The following is a 20,676-nucleotide window of genomic DNA, read 5'->3' on the forward strand; positions in this document are numbered from 1 at the left end:
AAACAAAGAGAAGGAAAAACCAGACCATTCCTGTAGTGCATAAGGGAGCGTCCCTTTAACTAGTATGGGAGCCCTCTAGTGGTGCTCACTGTGTTCTGTCTTTTGGAAGCTCCTAGGAACCAGCCAGAGCAGCCATGTGTATGTAGCTGGGCCTTGTCTTTGCATGTTCAGTGGACATAGTTATTTGGCACTAGAGCTGAGTGAATAACGTTTTTTTTCCGGTTCACTGGAAATTCTGAAAAATTGAAAAACAATTGTTTTGTGTCAAACCAAAAACAACATTTTTCAATTTTTTTTGAGTGGATCAAAAAGTTGAAAAGTTTTCATTGCAGGCTGAACTAAACATTTTGTTTCATTTCAATTTTGAGCATTTTAAAATGGATTTTAATGGTTAAATTATGATATTTCCTTAATTTTATATTTTAAGTAAAGTTTGTTTCGGTCTGAAAAATTGAAACATTTTGTTTAGAAAATATCAAAATGAAATGCTTCATTTTAAATATATTTTTAAAAGTATTTTAACTGAAACAATTTGGCAAAAGGTACATGAATTTGCTAAATATTTTGGTGTCACTGTGTGACAGGTTTCAGTCGGTCCTCCGAGCCCCTAGGGGGCGATGGAGAGCTATGGTCCCACTGGCAGGCCTTAGTCACACCTTTCGGGTGCTGGGGAATTAGCGGGCAGGGGTGCGCCGGGACGAGTCTGCAGCGCACAGTCCTGCTACCCAAGGCGGGTTGGCCGGGGTAGGGGAACGCAGGCCCACCCGACTCCACTGCGTTCCAGCCCAGGGCCCTGACAGTGGCGGGAGGCGAAGGTCCTGCCGCTGGGTCAGCGGGGGGGGCCATCTGCGCCCGCTGACCAAACACCCCCCCCCCACGGTGCAATTCTGCCCCTGGGCTACTTCCTACCCGGTCTCTCTGGCGCGTCTCTCCGGTCCCTCCGGCTTGCCGGGTATTCCACTGCTGGCAGCTCCAGCTCCCACTCTGTGTCGGACTCACGCCGGCCCGGGCTACAGCCAGGCCCCTCCGGGTACTCAGCGGCTGGCAGTCCTGGTCGCGACAGGCCTTCCTCCCGGTCAGGTTCCTCCTGGCCCAGGGCCTCCCCTGGGTTGGCAGCAGGATTGCGAGGGAGCAGCCTGCGTCCGTCTCCCTCCCTGGTGCTCTCCTCGCTGGGCAAAGGGCCCCGCCCTTTGTACTTCCTGTCCCACCCCTCCCCTCCTGGGGATTGGTGGAAGCTGGGTCTGGCCCCGCCCACTCAGGGTGAGAGGGTGGCTCTTTCCCTCTGGTTCGGAGGGAAGCCATCCTGGCTCCCTACACACTGAATCTGCATTTTTTTAACTGAACAAATGTTTAAGTAGAAAACTTTTGCCCAGCTCTGTTTGAGATCAGCTGTGCCTGGAGGAGGGTTCTCCATGTTGTTGATGTTGTTGTTTGTTGTGTAAAGCACAAAAGACACAATTCCCAACATTGCTCTAGCTTAACTATGGAGGTGTCTGTGGGAGGAAACTGTGGTAAAAGAAGAGTCTGTGGGAGGAAACTGTGGTAAAATATATAGTAAATATCTGGAAAGGAGGCTAAGCAGGAAGGGAGCAAAATTATCAGAATCCTGTGAGGAAAATCAGTGAGACCTAACCCAGCAAGGTGAATGGGAAATACCCCGGCAGAGAGAATTCAGCGATGATAAAGGCAAAGTAATGGACATTAGAAGGAGCAATTTCAAATACTGATACACCTTACAGGAGTTTATTGTAACTGTACCAGCTCAGAAAAAGTCCTTGGGTCCATTATAGACAGCTTAGTGAATACCTCTGCTCAAAGTGCAGCTGTGTTCAAAAAAACAAACGAGATGTTCAGATGTAGTAGGACAGGATGGAGAATATTACAGAGACTGTTCTGATGCCTTTGTATAAACTAGTGTGGCTGCCCCATCTGGATACTGTGTGCAGTGCTGGGTCAATTAGTCTCCTGTGGGATATTGCAGAATTAGGGCAGGTCTACACATAAAACATGGCAGAGCTGTAGCTCTTCAGTGAAGACGCTACTATGCTTACAGGAGAGCTCCTGCTGGCGTAATTAATCCACCTCTGTGAGATTTGGTATCTGTGTCAGCAGGAAAAGTCCTCCCATTGACATAGTGCAGTCTACACCAGGATTAGGGTGTGGATTTTCACATCCCTGAGCGACTTAGTTATACTGATGTAAATTTATAGTGTAGACCTGGCCTTAGAGAGGTTCACAAAAGGGAGACGAGAATGATCAAGGGCCTGGAAATTATCTTCTATGAAGAGAGTTTGAAAAGACTGGGAGTGTGGTTCCTTTAGCGAGGAGATGGGTAAGAGGACACATGATAAAAGCCTGCACTGAGTGGTTTGGAGAAGGGAGATTGGTCACTTCTGTTCTCCCTGCCTCATAACAAAAGAACAAGAGTACGTTCAATGAAACTGAAAGTGAGAAATTCAAAACTGAACAAAGGAAATATTTATTCATACAATGTGTAATTAGCCTGTGGAACTCACTGTCACCATCTATCACCGAAGCCAAAAGCTTAGCAAGTTTCAAAGAAGAACTGGGCTTTTATAAAGATAATGAAAACATCAGGAGTTACTTCAGATTGGGGCACAATACGCAAGAGAATTAAATCTGCATCAGCTATTCTCTAAGTGCCTTGGGTAAGAAAGACATTTCCTCTGTGTTTTGTCCACATCAAACCCCAGGAACTAACCCACAGTTTAGGAGCCTACAAATTGCCAGACAGAATCAGACCCAAGGTCCATCTTGCCCAGTCCAAGCCCCAGGTACTTCAGGGGAAGGGATAAAAAACCCCACAGTAACAGATGTGGGGTAATCTGCCCACTATGCTAGAGTTCATCCTGGTCTCTGATAGCAAGAGTTTGGCTTAATTCCTGTGGCAGTGAGTTCCACAGACTAATCATATGTGGTGTGAAAAAGTATTTCTTTTGTTCAGTTTTGAAAATTCCACCTTGCAGTTTCCTATGTTACAGGATGGGGAGAACAGGTGTGACCAATTTCCCTTCTCCAACCTGGTCAGAATTTTATAAATTAAGAGTCCCGTAACTTTCACCATCAGGGTTGCCTCAGGATTAAAGCCCAGCCCTCTGGCACTACAATGAAAGCCAGACCCCCAAGACACCCATTTTACTGGGCTGCTTGCATCTCTCATTTTCAGTTAATGTAGAGATGACTCTCATGCCAGGAGTGCATTCCCTGCTGCACAGAGACAGGGAACAGGCCAATGCACTCCTTCCATCTCGGTTACACCGTAGGCCCTGCCGTTAAAGGGTCACCAATTTGGTGCTTTAACTGGTATTTATGTTTTAAAACTTTCTTTTCAAAGACCCAGAGCCCTGGCAGCTCAATGAGAGAGGAGGCAGTGGAGCTGGAGGAGAAATCCCACAGAGCAGGTAACCATTCCATTATATTAGCACAAACTTGTTCATCTGTCCTTGGCCCAAAGCTCTTTGATATCATCCTTGATGATCCAGAAGGAGATACAAAATCACTGCTGATGTCGTTCATAGATGACACAATCAGTGGGTAGTGAATAGTGGTGGAAGCAGAGCAGTTACACAGAGCATTCCAGATCAGCTGGGCCCATGGGCCCATGGGAACACGCATTTTAATACAGCCCAGGGGCAAGATTCAGGAACCAGCAACATAGGCCACACTTGCCAAATGGAGGCTGTATCCTTGAAAGCAGGAGCTCTGCCTGGGAAGGGCAGAAGGGGGTCCGGTAGAAACCTGCCTAACAGGAGCTCCCTGTGCGATGCTGTGCCTATGGTGGCAAGGCGATCCCTGGAGAGAGAAGCAGTGGGATATCGAGCAGGGGCAGAGGGGCCGGGTTACTTCTGTACATGGCATTAAAGAGATCGTTCCTGGAGACTGTGGCAGGTCTACACTACAAACGTACAGCACTGATACAGCTGGGCTGCTGTGGTGCTTCTGGTGAAGACACACTAAGTGGCGGGAGAGAGCCCTCCCATCCGCTTCATAGATCCACCTCCGCGCGAGGCGATGGCTATGCTGGTGGCAGCTCTCCTGCTGACATAGCGCTCGCTGTCCACACCGGTGCTTAGCTCGGTATAACTACATCACTCCGGGGTGTGGATTATACATACCCCGAAGTGACCTGGTTATACTGAAGTAATTTTGCAGTGTAGACCAGGGCTGTGTTCAGTTCTGGTGTCCACACAGATGGTAACCAACTGTTAAGGGTTCAGAAAAAAGCTGCAAGAACGATTTGAGGTCTGGAAACAAACTTTTAGTGAGAGACTCAGAAGCTCAATCTATTTAGCTCATCCCAGAGAAGGTTAAGAGGTGACTTGATCTCATAATCTACAAATACCTACATGGGAAGGAGATTTCTGATAGTGGAGAGCTCTTTAATCTAGTAGACCTAGGCAGAACATGACCCAGTGGCTGGGAGGTGAAGCTAGAAGAATACAGCCTGAAAATAAGAGGCCAATGTTTAACAGAGAGGGGAATCATTGGAACAACTCACCTAGGGAACATGGTGGATTCTCCATCACTTGGAGTCTGCTCCCTGCTGGTGTTCAGATCTGTGAATCTGTGATTTAAAAATCTGCCCAGTTTCCCCCTAAAGTCTGTTGAGCTGAAACATTTCTCCTTGGGGGCACAAGAAGCTGTCACTGTGTGTGGAGTCTCACCAACACACAGCTGCAGCCTGGTTCTTACAAGGACATCTATGAATGTAGGGCCTAGTAACTGGTGCCCATAGGGAGGGGATCTCTGCTTACAAGGCAAGGCAGCTGGTCTCCAGTGGCCTCAGGCATGGTGCAGGGAGGCATCTAGATCACGCCATGTGCCAAGAGATTTAGCACTAACAGCTCCTTCCCAGCTCTTCTCCTGGGGATGCCCCCCTTGATGGAGCTAAGGGATCTGTTCTTCCAAACCATCCCTTTCTCTCAGGTTTCAGAGTAGCAGCTGTGTTAGTCTGTATTCGCAAAAAGAAAAGGAGTACTTGTGACACCTTAGAGACTAACCAATTTATTTGAGCATAAGCTTTCATGAGCTACAGCTCACTTCATCTGATGCATTCAGTGGAAAATACAGTGAGGAGATTTATATACACACAGAACATGAAAAAATGGGTGTTACCATACACACGGTAAGGAGAGTGATCACTTAAGATGAGCTATTACCAGCAGGACAGCGGCGGGGTGGGGGGCGGGGGGGGGAGAAAACCGGTTGTAGTGATAATGAAGGTGGGCCATTTCCAGCAGTTAACAAGTACGTCTGAGGAATAGTGGGGAGTGGGGGCGGGGGAAATATGGGAAAAAAGTTTTACTTTGCGTAATGACACATCCACTCCCCGTCTCTATTCAAGCCCAAGTTAATTGTGTCCAGTTTGCAAATTAATTCCAATTCAGCAGTCTCTCATTGGAGTCTGTTTTGGAAGTCTTTTTGTTGTAATATTTCGACTTTTAGGTCTGTAGTCGAGTGACCAGGGAGATTGAAGTGTTCTCCGACTGGTTTTTGAATGTTATAATGTTATAATGTTCATGAAAAAACTCGTACAGATACAGACAGACATCATCTTCCTTTCCAAATGCAAACAGATGGACATCGTACCAAAAGGACTGAAGGTAAAAAATCCATTACAATCTACATACCACACACACTATGCTGACAGCTTGTGCCACACGCTCTCAAAGAAATTGCCGAACCACCTGATCAACATCCTCTATAGCAAACAGGGAAAGGTTAAGAATGAGCTCTCAAAACTGGATACTCTCATAAAAATCCAACCTTCCACACAAACTTCCTTGTGGCTGGACTTTACAAAAACTAGACAAGCCATTTAAAACACACACTTTAGTTCTCTACAAAAGAAAAAGGACACTAAACTATCTAAACTACTACATGCCACAAGAGGCCACAGCAATGGTTCCCTTAACCCACCCAGCAATATTGTTAATCTATCCAACTATACTCTTAGCCCAGCAGAAGAAGCTGTCCTATCTCGGGGCCTCTCCTTCTGCCCCTCCACCCCCACGAACATGATACAGTTCTGTGGTGACCTAGAATCCTATTTTCGACATCTGCGACTCAAGGAATATTTCCAACATACTAATCCACAGAGACCTTCCTACCAACACTACAAAAAGAAGGATTCTAGGTGGACTCCTCCTGAAGGTCGAAACAAAAGACTGGACTTCTACATAGAGTGCTTCCACCGACGTGCACTGGCTGAAATTGTGGAAAAGCAGCATCGCTTGCCCCATAACCTCAGCTGTGCAGAACACAATGCCATCCACAGCCTCAGAAACAACTCTGACATCATAATCAAAAAGGCTGACAAAGGAGATTCTGTCGTCATCATCAGTAGGTCGGAATACGAACAAGAGGCTGCTCGGCAGCTCTCCAACACCACTTTCTACAAGCCATTACCATCTGATCCCACTGAGGGTTACCAAAAGAAACTACAGCATTTGCTCAAGAAACTCCCTGAAAAAGCACAAGAACAAATCCACACAGACATACCCCTGGAACCCCGACCTGGGGCATTCTATCTGCTACCCAAGATCCATAAACCTGGAAATCCTGGACGCCCTATCATCTCAGGCATTGGCACCCTGACAGCAGGATTGTCTGGCTATGTAGACTCCCTCCTCAGGCTCTACGCTACCAGCACTCCCAGCTATCTTCGAGACACCACTGACTTCCTGAGGAAACTACAATCCATCGGTGATCTTCCTGAAAACACCATCCTGGCCACGATGGATGTAGAAGCCCTCTACACCAACATTCCACACAAAGATGGACTACAAGCCGTCAGGAACAGTTTCCCCGATAATGTCACGGCAAACCTGGTGGCTGAACTTTGTGACTTTGTCCTCACCCATAACTATTTCACATTTGGGGACAATGTATACCTTCAAATCAGCGGCACTGCTATGGGTACCCGCATGGCCCCACAGTATGCCAACATTTTTATGGCTGACTTAGAACAATGCTTCCTCAGCTCTCATCCCCTAATGCCCCTACTCTACTTGTGCTATATTGATGACATCTTCATCATCTGGACCCATGGAAAAAAGCCCTTGAGGAATTCCACCATGATTTCAACAATTTCCATCCCACCATCAACCTCAGCGTGGACCAGTCCAAACAAGAGATCCACTTCCTGGACACTACAGTGCTAATAAACGATGGTCACCTAAACACCTATACCGGAAACCTACTGACCGCTATTCCTACCTACATGCCTCCAGCTTTCACCCAGATCACACCACACGATCCATTGTCTACAGCCAAGCTCTACGATACAACCGCATTTGCTCCAACCCCTCAGACAGAGACAAACACCTACAAGATCTCTATCAAGCATTCTTACAACTACAATACCCACCTGCTGAAGTGAAGAAATAAATTGACAGAGCCAGAAGAGTACCCAGATGTCACCTACTACAGGACAGGCCCAACAAAGAAAATAACAGAACGCCACTAGCCATCACCTTCAGCCCCCAACTAAAACCTCTCCAACACATCATCAAGGATCTACAACCTATCCTGATGGACGACCCATCACTCTCACAAATCTTGGGAGACAGGCCAGTCCTTGCCTACAGACAGCCCCCCAACCTGAAGCAAATACTCACCAACAACCACACACCACACAACAGAACCACTAACCCAGGAACCTATCGTTGCAACAAAGCCCATTGCCAACTGTGTCCACATATCTATTCAGGGGACACCATCATAGGGCCTAATCACATCAACCATACTATCAGAGGCTCGTTCACCTGCACATCTACCAATGTGATATATGCCACCATGTGCCAGCAATGCCCCTCTGCCATGTACATTGGCCAAACTGGACAGTCTCTATGTAAAAGAATAAATGGACACAAATCAGACGTCAAGAATTATAACATTCAAAAACCAGTCGGAGAACACTTCAATCTCCCTGGTCACTCGATTACAGACCTAAAAGTCGAAATATTACAACAAAAAGACTTCCAAAAGAGACTCCAACAAGAGACTGCTGAATTGGAATTAATTTGCAAACTGGATACAATTAACTTGGGCTTGAATAGATACTGGGAGTGGATGTGTCATTACACAAAGTAAAACTTTTTTCCCATATTTCCTCCCCCCACCCCATTCCTCAGACGTTCCTGTTAACTGCTGGAAATTATCTTCATTATCACCTTCATTATCACTACAAAAGGTTTTCTCCCCCCTCCCCCCCGCTCTCCTGCTGGTAATAGCTCATCTTAAGTGATCACTCTCCTTACCGTGTGTATGGTAACACCCATTTTTTCATGTTCTGTGTGTATATAAATCTCCTCACTGTATTTTCCACTGAATGCATCGGATGAAGTGAGCTGTAGCTCACGAAAGCTTATGCTCAAATAAATTGGTTAGTCTTTAAGGTGCCACAAGTACTCCTTCCCTTTCTCTCAGTGACTCCTACTCTGTTCATCTGCTCCCCAGATGAACTTTAGCTTTAGCTGAGAGTGTGAACAAAATATTTTAATGGGACTTTTTTTCTTCAATTTTACTATAATGAAAGAAAACTTTATCTGCTGCAAATGTGACAGCCAACACATTGGGGATTTAACTGGGGCCCTCCAGAGCTAAAAGCACGTGCTGCTACAGCTTGAGCTACACAGCTAACTGTGCCTGAATGGGGCTACAACAGGCCCATATCCTCTGTGGATTGGGCACAAATTGGGACCTGTCTCTCACACTCACCAGTGGATTACCCACTAGCTAAAGAAATGAAGTTGGGTGAAGGGCAACAAGACGATTGGAGCAGCAGATGTCAAATGCATTCTACTGACCGCATGCGAGCTAAGGTGTAACAAAGTATTTTGAGGCACTTCGACCTGTGACCAGGCCCCATTTTTGTACTTTGAAGTTTCTTTCCTTTGTTTTAAGCATGTGAAACTTTTCCTCACCCTTTGCAAGTTTAACTGAAAGCTCTTTATAAAAATTGCAGATCGCAAGGGAAATGAAGAGACCTCAACATCGGATCAGAGGTTTGTTGCATTGTTCAGAAATGGATGTTGTGAAGCAGACTCAGTGCAAATAAGAGTGTAAAAGAAGCCGATTTTGCTTGAAAATCAAGGAAGCTTGAGACCCGAGAGTTAAGTGCTGCATAGTGAGCTCTCACTGCGCTGCTATTGTTACTTGAGCCAGCTTTGATCTAACCCTAACCCTCGCTATATCAAAACTAGCTTGGGTACACCTACGTAAGCTGCAATTGCATTTCCTGACTGCAGCGTAGCCATAGCCTCTCTGTCTTCCTTTTAAACAGCACCCAGCACAATGGGACCCCGTGAGGCATCTCAGTGCTACCATAATATAAATGGTCACCCATAATATTCATAATTGAGTCATTTGTGAAAGAATATGAAGTAGGAGCAGGGAGGGGCATTGTGTATGGCATTGGTGAAACCATGACTGGATCCTGTGTCCAGTTCTGGTGTCCACGCCTCAAACAGGATGCTGCCAAATTTTTAAGGTTTCAGAGAAGAGGTACAAGAACAATTCAGGATCTGGAAAACCTGCCTTGGAGTGAGAGACTGAAGCAGCTCAATCCATTCAGTTAAGAAGGTGAAGAGGGGATGTGATCCCGGTCCACAAGCACTGACATGGGAATGGGATTTCTGAGAGCAGAGGGGTCTTTAACCTCCAGACAAAGGCAGAGCCAGAACCACTGGCTAGGAGTTGAGGAGAGACAAATTCAGACTGGCAGTAAGGAGACCATGTTCAACAAGGAGGGGAATTAACTCTTGCAATGGCTCCCTGAGGGGTGGTGTGGCTTCTCCATTACTGGGAGTGTGTCAGTGGAGATGGGGCATCTCCACTCCAGCTCAGGCAGGAGTTTTTGGGCCAGAGGCAGGAATCATTGCGCGAGATTACATGGGCCAGGCTGGATGCATTCTCTGTCCTTAAACCTTTGAATAGTTTTGGTAGCATGTGTAGGAGAGCCTTGATTTAACCCACAGAAATGTTATGGGGGCACCAAGAGCCAATCTGCAATTAAGCTGTGTTCACTTTTTGAGTTAAAGTAGAGCTTCAGGGCCTGATTGCCCATGTCCTTGCCCCTTGTGTACTCATTTACCACTATGTACACTGAGTGCAGAATAGGTAGGACATGCTCCCATGCCCATCAGCTAGCCTTTTCCACCTGCTTTGCACTCTTACAAGAAGACAGAATGAAAAGACTCAGGTTGCTTACCTTGGAAAGGAGACCTGGAAGAGGGGCACGGTGAAAGTATATAAAATACATATACAGAGAAAGGTTTATTCTCCCAGATGGGGAACTGAGCCACAGGGTATTATTATTTATTACAGCTGTATGTAGGGACCAACCAAAGTTGGGCTCCATTGTGCTATACAGATAGAGACAGGCCCTGCCCCAAAGGGCTCATAATTTAAGTAGATAGGACAGGGGAGGAGTTGAGATGCCATGTACAGCAGAGAGATGGTTGGCAAATGTCACGTTAGGGTCACGTGCTTTTGTTTGGGGTAGGTTTTGTTAGGAAGTGATTACTTAGAAGGCTAAGGGGGCAAGGGGCGGGCAGGGGCAGATGGAATCTCTTGCCTAAGGTTATGCAAGATCTGTACCCAGGTCCCCTAAGCCCCTCTTCCCTGCCTTAACTCCAAATCATCTCTCCTCTCTTTTGGGCAGAGTTGGGGAGAGTGGAGGGGTCCAGATGCTGAGGGTTTTCATGCCTGGGGGGCTGTGTGGAAGATGGCACAGAGATTATCTTATGCCATTTTAATTTTTTTCTAGCATTTTACTGGAAAATCCATATTTTACAAACACAAGATGCGCATTGGAGGAGATGATGACTCTGGAGTTTGTTGTCATATGGTCTAAAATTTTTGTGTTTGATGAAAACCTTGACAAGATTGTTGTTGCAGCCTACATGGGTCCCAGGAGATACGGAGAAATTGCTAGGATGAAAAAAAGGTAAAACGATGCCAGAGTTGGATTACACTGACGGGTCATTTGATCTTTCTTGGTGCGGGGAAGAATGTGATAATGAGACACATTTCAGGCAGCAGGTGGGGAAATCCCACAGGTAAAGTCACCTCTGGCCTGTAGAAACCAACTTGCACTGGGAATGTTACTCCATCACTCAGGAGGAGTAGCCATGATGAAATGCAAGGGCAGAATCAAATGTCCACCACCACAGCTCCATTTGGCACCCCTCCAGGTGGAGACATTGGCAACTGTCACCTCTCTGTTCCCCCACTCCTAGGAGCAGTCTTGGGGTGGCTTGACCCCTGGCACAACTTAGGGCAGCTCTAACTTGTATGGACTGGAACAACCAGCCTGGGATTGCTGGGGAGCAAAATGACCTGCCACACCCCCTTTCGTGTCCACTATGGGTAGGTGCAGGAGTCAAAATGAAGTGGCACAGAGCCAATTAGGACAGCTAGCTATATCCCTGCAGCAGGGGGAGAGCTGTATCCAGCTCCAGTGAGCCATAGAATCATAGAATCATAGAATATCAGGGTTGGAAGGGACCCCAGAAGGTCATCTAGTCCAACCCCCTGCTCAAAGCAGGACCAATTCCCAGTTAAATCATCCCAGCCAGGGCTTTGTCAAGCCATGGGAGGATTGTAAGAGCCAACACACTGGGGATTGAACCAGGGACCCTCCGGAATGAAAAGCCTATGCTGCTACAGCTTGAACTAACACCCCATAGCCGGTGGCTGCAGCAGATTCGTTTCCTGTGTGGATTGGCAGAGAGGGGACACTAACACTCGCTCACCATGGGGTTATACAGCAGGAAGGAGATGGGGGCTGAGGATTTGGCCTCTACATAATCCACTGATCTGCGGCCAACATTTTGCAAAATGGCCTTGGAGCGCAAGTGCCTCAGTTGCTGTGGGGTGGGCTTAGCCTGAGGCCTGTAGGCCCTGATATTCAGAGGGGCTGCAACCCACAGCCCTAATTACAGTCAGTGGGGGCTGCAGGGGCTCGTACCCTGCCCTGTAAATCAGGCCCAAGGTGCCTCATGTCAGCTCCACTTCCCCCAAAACGGAGACGCTCACAATCAGAGGCTGCATCTGACAACTTTAGCTTAGGGGGGGGTTAATCAAGGTTACATGTCAGATGCGCCAGGAAAGCCAGACTCCAGGACATACTGATACCTAGAGGGCAGTCAATGCAACTACATAGGAGTGAGGTGGGTTCTCCATCACTGGGCATCTGTTAACGGAGATGGGGTTTCTCTTTCTTAAACCTTTGCTTTAGCTCACCCAGAAGTTTTTGGGCTGGAGGCAGGAACCACTGGGGGAGATTCTGGGTTAAGCAGGAAGCCAGGCTGATAGGCACAATGGGCCCTGCTGGCCTTGACATCTATGAATTTGTGGGTTACTTTAACAGCTTGACCCCTAAGCACTATATCTCTTGGCCCCGTTGCACATGGTTGATAAGGAAGGTTTTGGCAAAAATGCCAAACGTCCACCTCCAATGTGAGAGGGAGACCACACAAAAAAGAAATAGCAGCAGCAGCTGGAGAAAGGCAGAATTAAAAAAGGAGAAATAAAGGAATTACCCATGTTGCTCTAAACACCACCAGGCTTGGCATAAAACTGGCCTGGGGATCAAGGATTTTCTCAGAGCAGCCATCCACACGGCATACAGTGGGGACTGGGCCTTAATGTTTTTCACAAGGTTTCAAACACAGTGAAATTTGAACATCTGAATGTTCTTTTGCTTATTCCTTTTTCTAATGGGTGGGGGCCTGGTTTGCGGGGACAGATCTTCTTTCTCCTAAGTTCTTGTCTGACATGTTTCCTCTCTGAGTGCACTCTGATCACCAGTTCCTTCAGCCTGCTCTGCCTCTTTCCAGTGTGTGGTTGTCACGAGGTAACACACTTTAGTTCAGTTCGAGCAACTTTTCCATGGAGAGCAGAACTTAGGTGCCTGTAAGAATCTGGCCCTAACCATGCAGATAAGCACCCAGATGGATTTTGAAAATCTGCATCGTCAAGCACCTAAATACCTGTAAGAATCTGCCCCTGAGTCCTTCAGTTCGAGTGGTAGAGGCTTATGGTCTGAGTGCTGAACATTCCAGATACAAACCCTGCACTCAGCCCATGATGGTGCATATCCAAAGAAGCCCATTAAAGTTACTGGAGTAATGGAGTAACACTGGTTTAACAGAGAATAATCAGGCTCGTTGTATATGTGTCTTTATCATTACCAAGTTGATTGAATTAGGCCTCAATCTTGCAGTATCACCATTACCAAGCTTTAAAGAATCAAAAACCTGTTGGAGTTGTTGTTTATGCAGGGTGTTACCACGATACTAATTTAACCATAAATTCCTTTATTAAATCCAAATGCCAAATGACACCTATATGTTTCCTCTAAACATGCCTTAAAAACCTAAATAATAAGAAATGTACTATATCCAAATAGTAACTAAACATTTATGAGCATTTGATCAAGATACTTACAAATGGACTGGACCTAGGGGTGTTTAGATCCATATCGATCAGCTCCAGCTTGGTCGGGCAGGTGTGAGCAAAGAGCCCTTCAAGAGTTTTACTTTTTTATACTTTAACAAACAAGTGATGTCAATGGCCATTAGCCGATCTTAGCTAAGGCCAGATGAAGCAGTTTTATTATAATACGTAAAACAAACTTATGTAGCCAATTATTTATTGCATCTGGTACCCAGAAAACCATGTTTTATTTCTCTTACTTCAACCCAAACCTTAAATAGGATAACACCGGTATTTCGAAGGCTCACTGCAAGTTTAACACAAAAACTCTTCTTTCTCAAGATCTCATTCTTTTTGGACACATACTTCGGGCCCATTGCTTATGCTAATATCCCAACTCAATTTAAAACCATAGTTCCCACAAGCCTCCCCCCCCCATCTTGAAATTGGCTTAAAATCATGAATTTTTTTTTAAAATGTTAAATCTGGAGTTTCTGTTTGCTTCCTGGTGCCAGAGCATTTAGTATCAGCATTGTCATGTTTTTCTCAGCAACTGTGAGGGCTAGAAGCGTATGTTAAAAAAGAAAAGAAAGCTGAGGTTCTCAGCTAATAAATAATCAGAAAGTCCTCAAAAATCATGAGATTGGCTTAAAATTTATGAGATTTTTACAAAATAAATGCCATGGGTTCATTCTATTTATCCTCTGGTTTCTGAGCCTTTACAGGGGTCTTGGTCACATTTTCAAGCTCTTCTGAGCAGTCACGAGGGCTAGAATCTTACTTTTTGTTTTAATGAGAGCTGAGATTCTCAGCTTGCAATAATATTCTGAGGGCTGGTAACTCTGGTCTTGTCGCACTGACCTCATTGCAGAATCGATGCCTTATTGGGGTTTGATCATGATCCCACTGAGGGCAAGGGGAGGTCAACTGGAGCTCTTTATGATTTAAAATAAACAGCCAACTCTTCTGTTTTGTTTTAATTTCCTAGTGTCAGCAACAAGTATGGGATGCTTACGGTATGTGAAGCAAAAGTTCCTGTTTCGGATCTACAAAGCAGACAACCCATCTATTATAAATATGGGGTTATTGACATGCACAGTAGTAAAAGACCAATTCAGTTAGAGCATATTTATAAAACAGTGCAAAAAAAAGAAAAGGCTGAGTTCCACCGAGTTCTAATTGTGCCCGATTCGGCCATCAAAGCAGGAGGTAAGAATCACATTTTGCACTGCGATAAATGATGATGACTGGAGCTCTCAGGTGCTTCTACAATATAAATAATTAGAGATGGTTGGAAAATGAGGCTTTTGTCTCAAGAAAAAATAATTTTTCATTCTGTATAAGCTGAAATCTGAAAAATTTGGGGTTGTCAGCCATAACAGTTTAGTTTTCAGGGTTTGGGTTTTCCAATGAAAATTAAAAAAAAAAAAAACAAGGGAAATAAGACATTTTCAGTGCAATTTTTTGTTTGGTTGACAACCCAATTTCACATCAAAAATAAATTTAGGCGGAAACATTTCCGAACAGCCCAATAAGTAATGAATATTTTGGTTTGGGGAGACAGTACCTAGCAGAGATTCCAGGGGCACGTGGGATGTGCCCAACCCTTTGGGTTAGGTTTTTTTCCCGAAAAAATATATTCTTTAGGCAATGGTTCTGGAATGTTTTTTACTGTGTGTGCGTGTGGGGCGGGGGAAGCTGAAAGCCAGTAGTCCTCCCACCAAACTTTTTACCTTACCCCCTTACTCCTGTCAATGCCCCCCACTCCCCAGAGCTGGGCCGCCAGGAGCACAGCCATGGCTCTGGGGACAGGGGGATGAGAACAGGGGTGAGGGGGCCAAGGCTGGGACCCTGTGTTCGGACTTCAGGTGTGGGGCCATGAACAGAGCCCTGGCCATGGGGTCGGTGGCAGCCAGGAGCTAAGCCTCTGGGCGCGGGGTCAGGAGCAGAGGGACTCCAGGTGTGGGGCCAGGAGAAGAGCCCTGGATACTGAGCCGGCAGTGCTGGGACCCTGGACGTGGAGTGGTGGGTGGGATCTGCACAAAAGCTGGCGGTGCTGCGGTACCCCCCCACCTCCATTCACACACCCATAGTTCCCATGCCTATGTCTTTAGGAATTATTTTGGGGCAGCTCTCTGGTCTGTATTGGACAGAAAGTCAGACTAGATGATCACAGTGCTCCCTTTTGGCCTTGGAATCCATGAATCTATGAATCTACACACCTTCCTGAGCTGTAGCTTACTCGCTCCTTTGTGTTAGTCCTATAATGCGAGCTGGGACATGGGAAGGAGATGGAACTATGGCCTGGCCATCTTCTCTAGACTCAAGTCCTGTTGTGCTATCCACATTTCCAGTTCTGGTGTCTGCATTTCCAAAAGGATTTTGACCAATTGGAGAGGGCACAAGAGAAGAGCTATGAGAACATTTCAAAGTCTGGGAATACCTGCCTTAGCATGAGAGATTTTATTTATCCAAGAGAAGGTTAAGAGAGGACATGATCCTGATCTACAAGCACCTACATGGGGGAGAGATTTCTGAGAGGAGAGGGCAGTTTAACCTCACAAACAAAGGCAGACCTAGATCCATTGGCTGGAACTTCATGGGAGACCATTTCAGTCTGGGAATAAGGGGACAGTGTTTACCAGGAAAGAGAAATAGCCATTGCAACAGCTCCCATATGACGGGATGGATTCTGCATCACTGAGAATCTGTCAGTGGAGATGGGGCGTCTCTCTCTCAAAGTTCCGCGCTAGCTCAGCCAGGAGTTACTGGGCTGGAGGCAGGAATCGCTGGGGAAGATTCTCTGGCCTGGGTTAGGCAGGAGGGTGGCCTGGATAGGCACAATGGGCCTTGCTTGGCCTTAGAATCGATGAATCTATTAAATGAATGGTGCAAACAGCACTATAAAATATCAAATGAAAACATTAACTCTGACAGATTGTGGACTATTACCTCCCACAATCTGGCCCCCTGCAAGTTTGAAGGTTTACAGGCATTTATTTGAAGGCTTACAATGTTTATTTCTCATTAGGAGTGTGGACCCAATTTGATTACATCTGTCAGTTTCAAGAAAAGTTCTGGAAAGACTCTTTCTCAATAGGAATGTCCAAAGAGAATGATAGCAAGTCTCTTCTGCAGTTCCTGGAAAATGAGCTATACCAAGAACTTTATCTCCGAAAGGACTTTGGTGACGTGGAAAGGAAGCTTCACTGCTACCAGGAGTGCTTCAAAAGCAGGAGCATCGGTGATGCAGAGGAAAAAATAATTTATCGTGAAACTGACTTTGACGAGAGAAAGGTAAGGGAGCAGTGCCCATCTCTCATGGCAGCTCCACAATGGCTGGAAAGGCCCCCACTGAACCTTTCTGGAGATAGCTGTACCTGCGCATGGCGCATTGACAATCATCAGAGAATCATTAAAAACTGGGAGTTATATATATATATACTGCTCTTTCCTTCTCTAGCCTTGAGCCCTGCTCCAAAGATCACTGGAGTTATGGGAGTCTTTCCATTGACTTTGTGGGCTTTGGATGAGATCCTAACAGCCCAGTCTAGCTCCTGTTGAAATGGAAGGATTTCCATCTGCTTTAATGGGAGCTGGATTGGACTGCCACTGGGATCATCTCTACCAGATTGGGACCTGATGGGGGCTGGAGATGTGTCATGGCATTTTTTTTAATCAAAAATCACAGAGCAGTCATGGTAAATTTAATAAAATTCACAGGTTTAGTGTTTGCTCCATGAATTTGGATAAATGATGCCCTGACAAATGAGGGGGCATTGAACACCTATAGCAGCCCTCTCTGCTTCAGCACTGCAACCCTAATCTCAGCTCAGTGAGGAAGGAAAAATGAGCCTGTCCTACACTCAGCCAAGGCAGCTCCTGTGTGACTGGTCACTCTGGATGTTTTGAGCTAGTGCATTCAGGGTGGCAGGTTTGTAGAATTTTTGGTGGTGCCTAGAACGGGTCCAAGTCCCACCCGTCCCACCCCCAAGGCTCTGGGCGGAGTTTGGGTATAGGAGTGGGTTTGGGGTGCAGGCTCTGGGAGAGAGTTGAGTGCAGGGTGCGGGCTCTAGGCTTCGGCAGGGTATTGGGGTGCAGGCTGTGGGAGGGAGTTTGGGTGCAGGCTCTGGGCTGGGGCAAGGAATTGGGGTGTGGGCTCTGCGAGTGAGTTTGGGTGCGGGAGCAGGCTGCAGGAGGAGTGTGGCGCTTACCTGGGGCAGCTCCCGTAAGTGACCCCCCACCCCCGGCAGCAGCTCCTAGGTGGGGCAGGGGGTCTCCGCACGCTGTTGCCCGCAGGCACCATCCCCGCAGCTCCCATTGGCCGCAGGGGCGCTTGGGGTGGGGGCACTACACAGAGACACCACACACACACCCTGCCCAAGGGCCGCAGCCACCTGGAGCGGAGTGGGTGGGCAGGAAGCCGCTTTAGCCTCGCTACTCTGCCAGTGGTGGCAGCGAAAATCACCCGGGGGCAGCAGGTGGGTCCGGGGGAGGCACGCAAGGGCGGCAGCAGGCGGGGCTGCGGGAGAGACCCATACTGAACTTTGGTGGAGCTGGGTCCTGTGCTCTAAATATTGGTGGAGCACGGGCACCACCGGCCCATACAACTCGCTGCCCATGAGTGCATTTGGTTGCAGCACTATTTGCGCAGGTTTGGCTCTGCTGCCTCCCCATTGTGTGCTGAGCCAGTGACTCACCTTCAGAAAGGTATAGACTAACTGAGAAATCACGGTGTCTGGGCCTTTTTCTGCACTGTAACAAACCTGCAGCCCTAATGTAAGGGCCTGGGGACTAGACCCTAGGTCTGCAGAGCCTGGGTCAGCTGATATTCCCACAGTACCATTAGGAGGCCATGCAAGGGCACAGCCAGGGAGAGTTGTGGAGAGTAGGTGCCTCAGGACTTACTGCCCACAAGAGCCAGAATGACAGTATCCTGCAGCCCCCAGATTGGCTAAGTGCCCCTATTAACCCCGGAGTTGCCCTAGGAATTTGTCTGGGAAACCACACAGATCTTGGCCTGCTGCAATGCCAGACTTTGCTTTGTCTCCTGGTCTGTGACTCCAGCCTAACTTTGACCCTGATTCCTGCCTCACCATTTTAACCTGGTACTACCTTTGATTTCCAGTCTCCAACCACAGCCTAGGAGGGAGATTGGGTGCAGGAGGGGACTCCAGGCTGGGGCAGAGGGTTGGAGTGCAGGAACGGGCATGGGGTGCTGGCTCTGGGAGGGGGGTCAGGGCTGGCACAGGGGGTACAGGGTGTAGGAGGGGTACAGGATGCAGGAGGGGGTATGGGGTGCTGTCTCTGGGAGGGGGCTCGGGGCAGGGGCTTGGGGTGCAAGAAGGGGTATGAGGGGCTGGCTCTGGGAGGGGTCTCAGGGTAGGGCTTAGGGTGCAGGAGGCATATGGGGTGCTGGCTCCAGGTGGGGGTGCAGGAGCGGGCAGCACTTACTTCAGGCAGCCCTGGCTCCACACCGCTCCTGAAAGGGGCCAACTCATCTTGTGGCCCCTGCGGGAGCACGTGGCTCTGCACTCTGCTCCTCTCTGCAGGCACTGCCCCTGCAACTCCCAATGGCCACGGTTCCCCATTCCCGGCCAATGGGAGCCCTGGAGGGGCGGTGCTTGCTGGCAGGAGCAGTGCATGGAGACCTCTGCTTCCCACCCCAGGGTTGCAGGGGTGTGATGGCTGCTTCCGGGAGTGGCGTAGGGCTGGGGCAGGCAGGGAGCCTCAGGGAACCTGTGCTGCTGGAGATCGCCGGAGATCATGATCAACAGGGAGCCGAACTTTAGGTCCATGGGATCTGCCACTGGCTCGCAGGCCTTGCAGTGAAGAACACTGAACTAGGTTGTTCTCAGTGGTGGCAGATGACAGAACAAGGAGCAATGGTCTCAAGTTGCTGTACGGGAGGTCTCGGTTGGATATTAGGAAAAACTATTTCACTAGGAGGGTGGTGAAGCACTGGAATGGGTTACCTAGGGAGGTGGTGGAATCTCCTTCCTTAGAGGTTTTTAAGGCCCAGCTTGACAAAGCCCTGGCTGGGATGATTTAGTTGGTGTTGGTCCTGCTTTGAGCAGGCGGTTGGACTAGATGACCTCCTGCAGTTTCTTCCAACCCTAATCTTCTTCTTCTATGACTAGTTTCTGGGGGTTTAGAAAACATAGAACACAGTGAGTACTGTCACGTTGTCTGGAATGGCTCAGAACTGTGAGTGATGACCTCAAAACAGACTGTCAGAAAACAGGGCAGAAAACTGGTGGTGTGTCCTACAATTAGATTTCACCAAGTAAGTGACAAATGTGAACTCTTGGATCACTATACCAGTCTTACCATGGAGTCACAGACAGTCCCCTTAGACTCTCCAGTCTATCTTGCCACCCAGATAACCTACACTTTGTGATAAATGGTCACTTAAACCAAAAATAACATCACATCAAGTTGTTCCCAGTCCCAAGAGACCAGTCACTTACCCCAGATCAATAGGTACTTCAGATCTTACACCAAAGACAATGCTGGCAGCCAATTCTGTAGTAAACTAAAAGTTTATTTGCTGAGAAAAGGAAATGAGAGTTATTGAGAGGTTTAAAGCAGGTAAAAGAAATGTACAGGTGAGTCACAGTTTGTAATTCCAAATGGTGGCAGTGATGTAATAAACTGCCAGTTTCCCAAAAGTCTTTCAGGGTACTCAGACTGTCTCTGGGGATTTCTGCTTTGCATCTGGTAAACTTCCCAATAAGAGTCCAAACAGTCCAGAGATGCAGGATCCTTCCTTGAATCCATATTCATAGCTTCTTCTGACAGAAAGCAAGCTGACAGTGTCTATACTCATGTGGTCTTTTCCTTTGATGATGGAGAGCGAAGAATCCATTTTGGGTCCTTGATCTCTGATCATCACACACACAGACCACTTGCTTTGAAATTGGCCTTTTTTTTCATTTGCATTCCACAAAGCTTCATTCGCGTTTGATTGGTTATTTAGTTACGGGGCATACACAATGTAAATATTTGCTGTTATAACAGGATACAGGTACATAAAAGCAATGCAAGTGACATTCCACTAGATTTCATTAAGTTTAAGTTTCAACACTGCATACACACTTACTCATTTAATACCCACTTTGATCTACTAACACACAAGTGAATTGGCCTGTGGCTCTGGCATGAGCTGGCACCTGGTCAGCCAGGGTTACAAGCACCACTAGGGCTCACCAA

The 20,676-nt window shown here is 47.3% G+C and overlaps 1 protein-coding gene across 1 annotated transcript in view; it reads left to right on the top strand.

The window, feature by feature from the left end:
- LOC140913638 (E3 ubiquitin-protein ligase rnf213-alpha) overlaps window positions 1–20,676 on the top strand; it is a 175,178-nt gene that overhangs the window by 27,768 nt on the left and 126,734 nt on the right. Inside the window, exons 7-11 of the mRNA XM_073350368.2 lie at window positions 3,356–3,422; window positions 8,990–9,029; window positions 10,793–10,972; window positions 14,453–14,673; window positions 16,496–16,761. Of these exons, the coding sequence (XP_073206469.2) occupies window positions 3,356–3,422; window positions 8,990–9,029; window positions 10,793–10,972; window positions 14,453–14,673; window positions 16,496–16,761 (774 nt within the window). The remainder of the gene's footprint in view (window positions 1–3,355; window positions 3,423–8,989; window positions 9,030–10,792; window positions 10,973–14,452; window positions 14,674–16,495; window positions 16,762–20,676) is intronic.

This window comes from Lepidochelys kempii, chromosome 6, assembly GCF_965140285.1.
Source record: "Lepidochelys kempii isolate rLepKem1 chromosome 6, rLepKem1.hap1, whole genome shotgun sequence".
Lineage (NCBI taxonomy): Eukaryota > Metazoa > Chordata > Testudines > Cheloniidae > Lepidochelys > Lepidochelys kempii.